General features: G+C 36.5%; 1 protein-coding gene across 1 annotated transcript; it reads right to left on the bottom strand.

The window, feature by feature from the left end:
- Positions 1-11,591: 11,591 nt before the first annotated feature.
- On the bottom strand, positions 11,592-12,412 carry LOC105041241 (uncharacterized). Its single transcript, XM_010918118.4, has one exon. The coding sequence runs from the start codon at positions 12,278-12,280 to the stop codon at positions 11,678-11,680; it is 603 nt and encodes a 200-aa protein (XP_010916420.1). The 5' UTR covers positions 12,281-12,412; the 3' UTR covers positions 11,592-11,677.
- Positions 12,413-12,815: the final 403 nt, after the last annotated feature.

Raw genomic sequence — 12,815 nt, 5'->3', positions numbered from 1 at the left:
AATTGAATAAAAAATCTCTGAAATGCTAAAGAGTTATTTCTGCATAACCAAAGTACGTACCTGTCTAATCTGAATATGAACGTGCATAATCAGATATTGAAGCTAGACAACCTGCGTAATCTGAATATAAATATGTGTAACTTGAATATAAGTCCATGTAACCTGAACATAATTTTTTTTATATTTAATATCTTTTCTCTCCTCCGAAATAATTAAATTATTGGTGGTCCATGGTAAACTTAGTCTAACTAATAATTTCTCCTGTACCAGGGCATAGTGATCCAATCACTGCATTTAGAAATACCTGGGAAGGTAGGAAACAAGTTGCAAAATTTAAAAATGAATTTTAGCTACCTAGGTCGTTTTCTCTGTCCTTTCCTCTCATCTTGCAAGTTTTCTTATAACATGAAACTTTGCGGGTCCCGTCACCTGACCAGCTTTTTGCCGATGTATGAAACATGTCTAAAAGTTGGGAAGGTTAGGATGCAATGCGTCTATGGATTTTATAGACTTCGCTAGGAAGCAAAGCACATGGCCCTCCCCTTAATGTATTGAACCATTTGAAAGGTTGAATTGGTGTTGGATCGTTGGGTCCATGCAAGCCTTCCATTGAAGCTCAGAGGTTTACAAAGTTGAGCCCAATTCGAAGAAGTTTCTTTCCAAATTGAGTTTCAGAGAATCACACCAAGCTTTCCTTCCTCACATTTCTTAAATATTTTCCTCTTGCAACATGATAGTTTAAGATCAACATGGAGTCATTGAGTGATCCCCATCTATCTCTTTAGCTTGTGACCAACCAACAAAGGACATCCTCATTTGAGTGTCCGATGGGTCCACAGCTTTTCTTGTTTCAGTGGTCTCCACCTTTCGATGCAAAAAAAATTTAACCTAGATACCTTGATAATGCCATATTTTGTTGTGTTTGTGGAGGGAATATGGTTGGCAGCATTTAAGATTACCCGAATCGCAGGTGAGGACCACCAAGTTGTGCTCCAGAAGGAAAATATTTTGCTCGATGAGACGTTAATAATGTTACTTATACGAGGTGATGTCACCCCATTTCCTCTTAAACAATGCATTAATCACACTTAACTTGGCAACCCTCCCTCCCTCTTTCTTTTGTAACAAATTGCTTTGGAAGACCCCATAAAGATTAGTGTAATCAATGTGCGCTAATAATTGAGTTGATATTTCCTTTTAGAATAAGTTGAAAGCATATTAATAATCCAAGCAATTTGTCCAAGATGTCCAAAATATGCACTTTTATTACAAGTGACCTTACCTACTCCATTAAAGAACTACTGGAGATTGGGTGGATTTCACTTAAAGTCATGTGAAGTGATTCTATCGGCATACTTAATTGAGCAATGACACAGGAACTAAACCTAGACCATGGTCTAGAATGTTTAGGGTTTCGCAAGCATATTATTAATTCTATGATGTGAATTTAAAACGCCGTCAGCTAGCCTTTGAAATAAGCTAGCATGCACTGAAGACAAAAGCATGAGGGTTAGGGCTACGATGGAGACACTTAGGTCTCCACAAGCGCTTATAGCATGATAAAGGGCTCAGAGGACATGTGTTGACAGATGGATGCACATGAACATTAGGGGATTCCTAAAAAGCTACTAAATGTATGATTAGGTGCCCTATTGCTTTGGGGGTGGAGTGGCTTTAGAAAGAGGGTTAGCAAGTTCATGAGGTGACGTGAGAGTATTTGGCAAGAACCTTTGGATAAACTATTCTGTGAACTTTAGAACCCACCCATGTGTGATTAAATAGTTAACAACTAGGTGCAATTAATGTGGTGGATATATAAGATGTAAGTATATTATAGGTTCATGAAACCAAGGTCAAAACAAAGCCTTTGACAGGAGGCCGTATCTTCTGATGAATGTAACAAGTGGCCTAGGTTGTTATGAGTAACATCAAGCACAAAATCTTTTTGACTTTTTTGAGTTTGGATCGAATGCTACTCTACTTTTGCCTTTGGGTTGTGGCTAGGGGCAATGTTTTTGTTTTCAGTCACCCTGGGTAAGTTTATGTTCAAATGACATGCTTTGGCCAATGATCGCTACTGATGAAGAGTGAAAGGGAAAAAAACAAAGAAAAGATGCTACGTGACAATACTGGATTGCTGCAAGGGATGAAATTTCTTTCTAGACTATCTACAAGTCCTGTTTTGTTGTCCTAAAACAGGCATCTGAACTCGGTCAGGTTCAAAGAAGCCACCTTGGATGTTTGGTTGGCCAGAAATTAAGCCAAAGTAGATTCAAATGGACTGGCTCGTAAAAGAAAAAGTAGTCTGAAGTGACTTCAGCCTAGGAAAAAAACAATCTGAAGTGACTCACCATTGCTTTGCTTTTTCTTTTTTGACATATTAGCTTGTCTACCAGGTTGAATTCTCAGCATTGGGTTATTTTCGCTTGATAAGTTCGCTTACATGACATCTGAATTATGCAAGAGCCAGTGACGCAAATGTTGTACCAATGAGGTATTGATTAGCGACAATAGAATACATCTTTATGAGAATTGTTTCTCCTTGTTCAGAGGTTTTACAATCATTCTCTTTGTTCTTCAACCAGAGATATAAATTTGCTTGATACTTTTTCGCTTTACACTAATCAGGCAAATCTATTAACTGGTGTCAGACTCGCAACGGTAACAACTGGCTGAGTTGGTAGAATCTCGTCTCGATGCAAGAAACTTGGACCGGCAGTGTCATACATATCAAGGATTCCTTTTGCAACTCTGGAAATTGGAAGGTAGTGAGTCTAAATTAGGTGAAGAACGAAAGGGAGGACATCATGATCAAGTACTACTGCATGGTTAATAAGATAGTATATCCTATCTTCTAAGGGAAAAAGCTATATGACCCAAACCAGTTACTAAACTGGTTATCAATCTCACAGGGAACTTGGTATAATGACTGGCCCAACCCAGTAGGAATCACACCAATCACCTCATTGCCAAAGCTGGGCCATGAAGCAAGGCTTGTCTTCAGATGTACAAACAACTTGCCTAGAAGATGGCCCAGCCAAAAGCCGAAACTTTTGTCTGATCAACATATTGTTTATGGAAAGTTGGAAGTAGTACTGACAGGATAGATTCTGCTTGGTGAATGGTCTGATCTATTTATATAGCAGTATATTTTTTTAGCATACTCACAAATATCATCACCAACAGAGAATGTTCGAAGTTTACATACACTAGTCTTTCCATGGTTGCAGCCTACTCTTATAATAATTGCAAGAATACCCGGTAATTTATTAGGAAATATGTTAAAATTAAGATTTTTCAAGAAATATCATTTAGTTTTTAGTTTTTTCATGTTGACTTCTGGTTTCCAATATTTTTCTTTTTCTATGTGTTTTTTTAATGTATGTTTTTATTTTCTATGTAGCTCATTAATGTTTGTCTTGTTCATTGTGCAAGACTTCCTCTACAAGTCTTTTGCTATGTATTTAAATTCTAAAATGCTTAATGAAGATAGTATGAATTAGCCACAAATTCTCTCTTCTTCTTCTTCATCTATTCAACCTATCAAACTTATTCAAATCTATCAATTGGTATCAAAGTGTATTTCTTAAGGGATCTACGAAGGGTTCTAAGACAAATCTAAAAGATTTCAAGATGTCTTCAAGCAATTTCTTTGGTACAGATCCTCCAATATTTTCGGAGAAAAATTATCACATATGGTCCATAAAAATAAAGTCCTATCTCAAAGCCTTGAATCTATGGCAGGCTGTTGAAGTAGAAGCTGATCCTGCACCTCTTGGGGTTGATCCTACTCTTGCTCAAATCAAGGCTCATGAAGAGAATAAGGCAAAGAAACCAAGATCTCTGACTTGTCTCCATTCAGTTGTGTCTGATATAATTTTTACAAAGATTATGACTTGTGAGTCAGCTAAGGAGGTTTGGGATAATTTAAAGAAGGAATTTGAAGAAAGTGACGGGTTAAGGCTGTTAAGTTGTTAACTTTGAAAAAAGAGTTCGAAATGTTGAAGATGAATGAAAAGGAAAGAGTAAAAGATTACTCTTCTAATCTTCTTGATTTAGTCAATAAAATTAGGATGCTTGGAGAGAATTTTTCGAATGAGAAAGGGATTGAAAAGATTATGATTAGTCTTTCCGTGAAGTTTGAGTTTAAAATTTCTGCAATAGAAGAATCTTGTAACCTTAAAACTATGACTGTTACCGAACTCATCAACAAGCTTCGAATTCAGAAGCAAAGATCAATCATAACGGAAGGAGAAGTTGTAGAAGGGGCTTTACAAGCAAGACAAAAAGGGAAGCAAGTCAAGAAGGAAGGAAAGAAGAGAGGTAATGACAAAGAAAAAGCTATAGCAACGGCATCAAAATCTGACAAAAAAGAAAAATTTTCTTCTTGCAAATTCTACAACAGAACAAATCATCAAGAAAAGGATTGTCGGTTCAAAGGCAAACCTCCAATCCAGTGCAAATTTTGCAAAAAACTTGGGCACATTGAGAAGAATTGTAGAATGAAACAGAATCAAGCATAAGAAAATCCTACTCAACAAGTAAATTACACAGAGAAAAATGAGGAGCCTACCAGAAGTTTATTCATAGCAGCTCAAACCTCTATGGCAGTCAGAAAGCACACATGGTACATTGATAGTGGATATACAAGCCACATGACAAAGGATGAGTATTGTAAAACAAAGATGAGATTGAAAAATGGTGTAGTAGTGGAAAATAAAGGGAATGGCACTATAGCTATTCAAACTAAGCAAGGTACAAAATTCATCTATAATGTGCTCTTTATTCCAAACTTAGCACAAAACTTGCTTGGTGGAGCACAAATGATTGCAAATGGCTATTCTCTATTTCTCAAAGATAATTGTTGTTGTATCTATGACAGCAAAAATGTGTTAATAGCTGAGTTGCCTATGGTTGATAAAATTTTTCCATTAAGGTAGAATTATGTCATGGAGTCTTTGAATCTTGTTAAGGTAGATAAATCTAAATTATGGCACAAGAGATTTAGGCATTGTAGTTATGGCTCATTCTCTTTGATGCATAAAAAAAATCTAGCAAGGAGTTTGCCTAATATTAAGCAATCAGAAGGTGTATGTTCCTTTTCCAAATGCATCAACATGGAGGGCTAAGGAAAGATTGGAACTTATGCATACTGATGTTTGTGGCCCTATGAAGGATGAATCCTTGAACAAAAAATAAATATTTTATATTATTTATTGATGACCTAACCAGAATAACTTAGATTTATTTCATGAGTCACAAGTTTTCAATATATTCAAAAAGTTCAAAAGAATGGCTGAAGCTAAATCAGGGTGCAAATTGAAGATTCTAAGGTCAGACAATGGCTTGGAATACAATTCTGTAGAATTCAAGAAGTTCTTTGAAGATGAAGGGATCTCTCATCAACTAATTGTTGCTTACACTCCTGAACAAAATGGAGTGGCTGAGCGCAAAAACAAGAGCATTGTGGAGATGGTGAGATGTATGATAACAGAAAAAGAGTTGCCAAATTATTTTTGGATAGAGACTTCTCACACTGTAGTTTATTTGCAAAATAGACTTCCAACTATAGCTCTTAAAGGTACAACTCCTATTGAAGCATGGAGTGGAGTTAAACCTTCAGTTTCACACATGAAAGTCTTTGGCTCTTATTGTTATGTTCATGTTCCAACTATCAAAAGGAGCAAACTGGATCCAAAATTTGGAGTTGGGAATTTTTTGGACTATGCCTCTCAATCAAAGGGTTACAGGACTTACAACATCAAAGAGTAAAAGATTATTATCAACAGAGATGTGGTTGTTGATGAAAATTTGTTTTAGAATTGGAGCAAACAACAGGTTGAAAAATATTTTGAAATTAAAGAATCTGAAGCTATTGATGTTGGAGCAATTACTAGCTCTCCTAGCTCAAGCAACCTTGAATCAGATGTTGATGATGAACCATTGAAAAAAAAGACAAAGTCTCTTGCTGAAATCTATGAGAAGTGCAATTTTACAATTGCTGAGCCTACAAGCTATGAAGAAGCAACAAAGGAGGAGGGATGGATTAATGCTATGAATGAAGAGTTAAAGATGATTGAAAAGAATGAAACTTGAGAGTTAGTTCCAAGGCCTGATGGAAGAAATGTAATTGGCCTAAAATGGATTTATCGAGCTAAGTTGAATCCTGATAGCTCCTTAAACAAGCTAAAGATGAGATTAATTGTGAAGGATTATGCTTAACAACTTAGTGTGGATTATGGTGACACATTTGCATCAGTTATGAGGCATGACATAGTTTGACTTCTTATGGCCTTAGCAGCTCAAAGCAAATGAAGAATTTATCATCTAGATGTAAAGTCTGCTTTTTTGAATGATGAATTGCAGAAAAAAATCTTTATTGAACAACTTCCTGACTATGCAATCAAAGGCAAAGAAGGCATACTATACAAGCTTCACAAAGCTTTATATGGGCTGAAACAAGCTCCTAGAGCTTGGTACAGCAAAGTGGATTCATATCTAGCAGATTGTGGATTCAGAAGGAGTCAAAATGAAGCTACACTTTACACTAAAGATAGAGATGGAGGTAAAAAACTAATTGTGTCTCTCTATGTTGATGATTCATTGATAATAGATGATGATGAAGATCAAATGAAGAAGTTCAAGGCTGAAATAGAAAGGATCTTTAAGATGACCAACTTGAGAGAAATAAAGTATTTTCTGGATATGAAAATTCATCAAAGTTCCAAAGGTGTTTTCATATCTTAGAACAAATATATTACAGATCTTTTTAAAAGATTCAAAATGAAAGAGTGCAAAGATATATCAACTCTTTTGATGGCTAATGAGAAATTATCCTAAGAAGATGAAGGTGCAAAGGCTGATTCTTCAACATATAAGAGTTTGATTGGAAACCTATTGTATTTAACCATCACAAGGCCTGACTTGATGTTTTCAGCAAGTCTCCTTTCAAGGTTCATGCAAAATCCAGAGAAAACACACATGGTAGCAGCAAAAAGGGTTCTTCGTTACATAAAGGGAACCATTGATCATGGCATATGGTTTGAAGCTGGAATTCCTATTAAGTTGCAGGATTTTTCAGATAATGATTGGGCTGAAAGTGTTAATGACTCTAAAAGCACTTTCGGTTATGTTTTTTCTCTTGGCTCGGATGTTTTCTCTTAGAGTTCAAAGAAGCAAAAGGTGGTGGCACAATCTTCTACTAAGGCAGAATATATATCTGCTGCAAGAGCAACAAATCAAGCTATTTGGCTTCGAAAGGTAATGAAAAATTTGAAAATGAGTCAAGATAAAGCTACAATGATATGGGTGGACAATAAGTCTGCAATTTCAATGGCAAAGAATCTAGTGCTTCATGGCAGAACAAAGCACATAAAGGTGAAGTATCATGCTTTAAGGGAAGCTGAAGCAAATAAAGAAGTGAAGCTTAATTATTGCAAATCTGAAGAACAAAGTGCAGATATTTTAACCAAAAGTTTGCCAAAAGGAAAGTTTGAAGTGTTAAAGGAACAATTAGGAGTTTAGAAGAAAAATTTTAAGGAAGAGTGTTAAAATTAAGGTTTTTCAAGAAGTATTATTTAGTTTTTAGTTTTTTCATGTTGACTTTTGATTTCCAATGTTTCTTTTTTTTTATGTGTTTTTAATGTGTGTTTTCATTTCCTATGTAGCTCATTAATGTTCGTCTTGTTCATTGTGCAAGACTTTCTCTACAAGTCTTTTGCTATGTATTTAAATTCTAAGATATTTAATGAAGATAGTATGAATTAGCCACAAATTCTCTCTTCTTTTTCTTCACCTATTCAACCTATCAAACCTATTCAAATCTATCAAAATAAAATGGTTCTCTTCATTATCTTAGGACAATTTATACTTGTATCATCATATTCACTATACAATACAATGCATGCTTGCATGTATGGATGGACAAATGGATGTATGTATGTATGTACATGTGTATGTATATATGCATGCAAGTATGCACCATGTACATATGCATGAGTATATGGATGAGTAGTTGAAAATAAGACAGTAATTGAGTGAGAAAAATATAACTATGGCCTATCTACCACAAAGAAATAGTAGGCAAGGATTAGCAGGCAGATTTATGATAAGATGAATGCGGTAGGAAAATTTAGCATTGCGGAGGGGGAAAGATGATTCCAGAGGATGACTCAAATGGTTGGGGAAAAAATATGAGAATAGGGATAGATAAATGAAGCATTGGTTTTGGAGACAGTGATTGTGATGCTAGCATTCATGCTTTGCAGGGGCTTATAGTCTATCAATTTACTAAGATGATTCAAAAATAAAGTTGGAAGTAAGCGTGTATGGCAGGAGGCAGTAGATTATACAAAAGAAAGCTTGCTTCTACCAAGAAGAAGATGGTAGATATGAATGTTCACATCAGCATTAAGTAGAAAAGAAAGATTTAGCAAGATTGCAGTGATTATGGTGGTGGAACTGAGAGATATACTGTGACCTTTATATGACTGATATGGGGGAAAACATGGAAATTTAAAAAGACAGTATTTGATCAAATGCTGAACTGTACCTGAAAAGCAACTATTGACACTCTTTAGTGAAATACATTAAAGGAACTTGCTAGTAGAATGTGAGTTTCAAATAATTTCATTCTGGTAATGGCAGGCCTCCTCTAGACCTAATTAACTGTTTGATAGTTTCGTTTACATCATAAGAACTGTGGATTTATGTGCCAGTCAGCATGGAATAATACGTACCATGTTATTCCTTACAAGCATGCACCACTGGCACAATACTGGCTGCATGCCAGTACTAGTTATGTTCTTGTGCCAGTTTGTGCCAAATACGAGCATGAAACAGATGTATATTGCCACTGCAAGGTTGGCTTGCTACTGACATGCAGTACTTCAATCTTTGATTGAAACCCTTAGTAACCATCTATTTAAGGTGGCATGCCTGCTTTGGAAATTCATCGTTGCACCCACTTCCTAAATGATTTCTTTTTTTTTTTTTCTTTTGAAAAAGAAATTCACCCTTCCTGAATGATTTCTTATTCCTTTTTTTTTTTTGCGAGAGGTCCGCTTCTCCATACTCACCCAAATCCACTCGTACACCACTCCTGCTTCTGTCAACCAAGTACAATATCAAGCAGAATATACCAATTTTAGAGATTTTTCAGATTTATTGTTTTTTTTTCCAAGGTTTTGGATGGTTAGGGATACTAGATTCTTACATGGCAAATCTAGAATGAGAGCTCATGTGAAAGCTCTTATCTATGACCAAGAAGGATTGATGAGGGTTCTAATTTTAAAGAATGTCCTATCTTAAGTGAAAATTAGCAGAAGTTGGATAAGATTTTGAGATAGCTTTCATAGACTCATTTATGATGTCTGACACATCAATTGGATAATAGAGAAGAATTACATATTTACTCAGAGAAAGAAACAAAGGATAAGATTATAGTCTTGATGAACCAGTTATAGGGAGAAGAAAAACCAGAACTCCATTGTTGAATAATGAGATTTAATTGAAGCCTCCCACATCAATTTCTCACAGTCAAAATCTTTAAATTGGCTTATCCTTGAAGTTCCTAAGATATCTTAGCTTTCTGTGTGATCAAAAACAGTATGTACCCATAAATTTCCTAACAAGAGGCAACTACCTCTATTGAAAATGTTGACCCCCTTAGTTTAATCTTTATCATCTTCCCAGAGAAACTATAGCACCTCCAATGAAATCAAAATTAGATTGAAGAGCAGACATTTGGATGACTGCATCAATTGCTTCTGTTTCATAAGTTCCTTGAGAGTAACAGATGATATTATGCTTCTTGATTTGTGTCCTCTCGACAGTAGCTCATAATGCAGTTCGGTCACAAGAATGCATGTCTCTAATGTATGATTAAATGGTAAGACTATCTACTTACCAGAAAAGAACCACTAAGATTATCTGGCATCATGATCCCCAATATGGTATATATTCCATATACTCAGGATGCTTCACATCCATGTTCTTCCAGCAAGTATGTTCCTGATAATGTGTTCCATTTTCTTGAGGCGATCATTGTACAGTACACATCTCCATTATCATGTTTTCATATGGAGGAGGAAAAATACTTATTATAATATCCATTTTCTAATCTTTGAGTTTTCTCTCTTAGTGAAGTTAATGCACAGCATAGAGGATGGAGCATGCAGATTCATTTCCATCAAAATTTGAATCCCTTTTATCAAGATCTTGTTATTATTGAATTGAATTTTAAGGAGATCTAGATAGTTGCCTTGATTAGTTGACTCTTCAGACTAAAGCCTGAAAAGCATGACCTTGTGCTTGTAGAAACAAATGCAATCAATTGTGACATATATAAAAACAAGCTTTGATTGCTTGTTTACTATTGTTTCAATGAGTCAGTTTTGCTCAAGTAAGGTTAATATTTCTATCGCCCAATAATCCATGGTATGACAACCTATGATACAAATATCCAATTATTCCCTCTTTTGTAGCTCTTGAATTATTCAATTAGAAGCAAAATTCTTCTAGTTTGATCTCAGCTCTCATGTTTGTTAAGCAACAATAGAACTAAACATAGCACATTCTGTCACAGTGTATTTCAACTGATTAACTACAATGTAAACTAAAGGGTTGAAACCATGAAAATACCAAATTTTTTGAAGGAAATTTGCAGTTCATTGGCCGATAGGGACCTTTTGTGTGAGCCCTTTAGAACAGGATTTGTTGATTACTATGTTAATTAGATACCAAATTCTTAGTCCAATATCTACATGGAGATTTCTAATGTTCACATATAGAGAGGCTCAAATTGATGAAATTTAGGGCCACCGAGTGAGGGAGCTGTTCATGAGCCAGCTCGTCTTCAATTCAAAATTCAGCTTGCTTGATTAGTGAATAAGCTGAGCTAGAACTAGGCTTGGCTTGAGCTCCAGTCAATTGATCTTAAAAAATGAATATACGTATAATTACTATACATTATACCTATTTTTAATTATTATTTTCTATATAAAAAATATATACTTATTACATATTAGCATGGTTAGTATAAAGTAGAATGTATGTCAGGATTAAAAGGTAACCAGGATAGCTCAAAGCATATAAATGAACCAACAAAACAACATACAAAGATTTATCAAATGCACTAGTTGGCAATATTCATCAACCATTTTGACATTGATTCAGAAAAAAGTTAAAAAATAATAAATAAATAAATAAATAAATAAATAAATAAATAATAATAATTATAATCATAATCATAATCATAATAATAAAAACAGTAACTAACTGCAACATATAGGCACATTGACACAAAGCTATCAGGAAACTTATTAAGTGGCGTTCAAAATATAATGGTCGGAGAAATTTTACTCCAATGACATCAGAAGCCATTGCCAGTGAGTTCACCGAGAAGAAGAAAATGCTTGGGGTGAGGGAAAACACAATCTACACCCACCCAAGAGCTAAAAGATTCTATACTATCTCATGCAAAAACTCTCTCTCTCTCTCTCTATATATATATGTGTGTGTGTGTGTGTGTGTGTGTGTGTGTGTGTGTGTCTCGTCAACATCAAATGACAAACAAATTTATATAGAACAGATTAATCAGTAACTGGCATCAAAAATTTCATCTATGAGCCAATTTAATTGTCAAACAAAGAAATTCCTTGAATCAAAGAATGAAATATCAACCCATCCATGTCGTTGTTTGCTGGAAACTGGAGACAGTCTTCTTGATGATCCCTTTCCTCGCACTTTGCCCTCGTTTTGCTTCCTCGTCGATGGCCAACGACGCAACCACCCCACACTCCTTCCATTCTTTGAGGCAGGAGTAGCTCTTCCTCCTCTCAAACAACCCATTTCCTCCTCTCTTCTCCTCAGCCCTGCTCTCCGGTGTGCTCCCTAGTCTCCTCAGCTCAGCCTTCGGAACCATCGGCCGAGGGGGAGTCATCAACGCATGCAACCGCGGGCCGGTCGGCGGCAGGGGAGCAGCCGGCTTCCTATTCTCCTTCCTAAAATCCATCGAGAAATCTGGAACAGAGCGAGAAACCGACGAGGTTGCCGTTCTCTTGGTAAGAGTGGCGCTCATAGAATTCACCTCTGCTTTCTTCCTCCTCAGCTTCCACTCTCTGATCTCGGCATAGACTGAATACATGGATCCACGCCGCATGGGGGGAAGGGAAAAATCTTTGGACTGGAAGGGGACTGGATCGTCGAGTTCTGGGAAGAGGGATTTGGAATAGAACTGCTGATGGTTTGAGCCTGGACGCGGTCCTTTGATCGCTGCCATGGAGTTCGAGAAAGCAAGCGTTCATCCTCCCCGACTTCCTTCTTGTGGATAATATGGTAGCCGGCCCTCCAACGGTCGAATTTGACGCAACAAGGCCGTGTTCGTTTTCGATCAGAAGGGTCTAAAGAATCAGGTGCATTGGATCCGGCCGACTCGCTAGCCGGATTCGTCGCTTCTAACGGTTGGATTTTATGCTGTTGGATTTTGGCATGATGCTGGGCACAAAATGTGCTGAAGCAATCTAGGTTGCAACATACTGAGCAAAAGAATTGAGGAAAAAAGAGCGAGGTCCGAGGGGACGATGCATGCGGAGCTGCACCGCCCACAGTGCACAAAGTATTTCTCAACGATTCATAAAATGCCCGTGATCACACAGCAAGTTTTATTAAAATGCATGCCATAGCCCGTGCTCATACTTCCCTGGATAAGATCTCAGGCCTCCTCGCGTGAGCCACCCTCATTTTCCTTTTTGCACAAAAAGGGAACGCCACATGGCAGCGAAAGAAACTAAGTTTGAGATCGTGATGTTCGTCAT

The sequence above is a fragment of the Elaeis guineensis genome, chromosome 3 (genome assembly GCF_000442705.2).
Source record: "Elaeis guineensis isolate ETL-2024a chromosome 3, EG11, whole genome shotgun sequence".
NCBI lineage: Eukaryota > Viridiplantae > Streptophyta > Magnoliopsida > Arecales > Arecaceae > Elaeis > Elaeis guineensis.
Note: the sequence above shows the minus strand (reverse complement) of the source record. Positions and strands in the feature narration are given on the sequence as shown.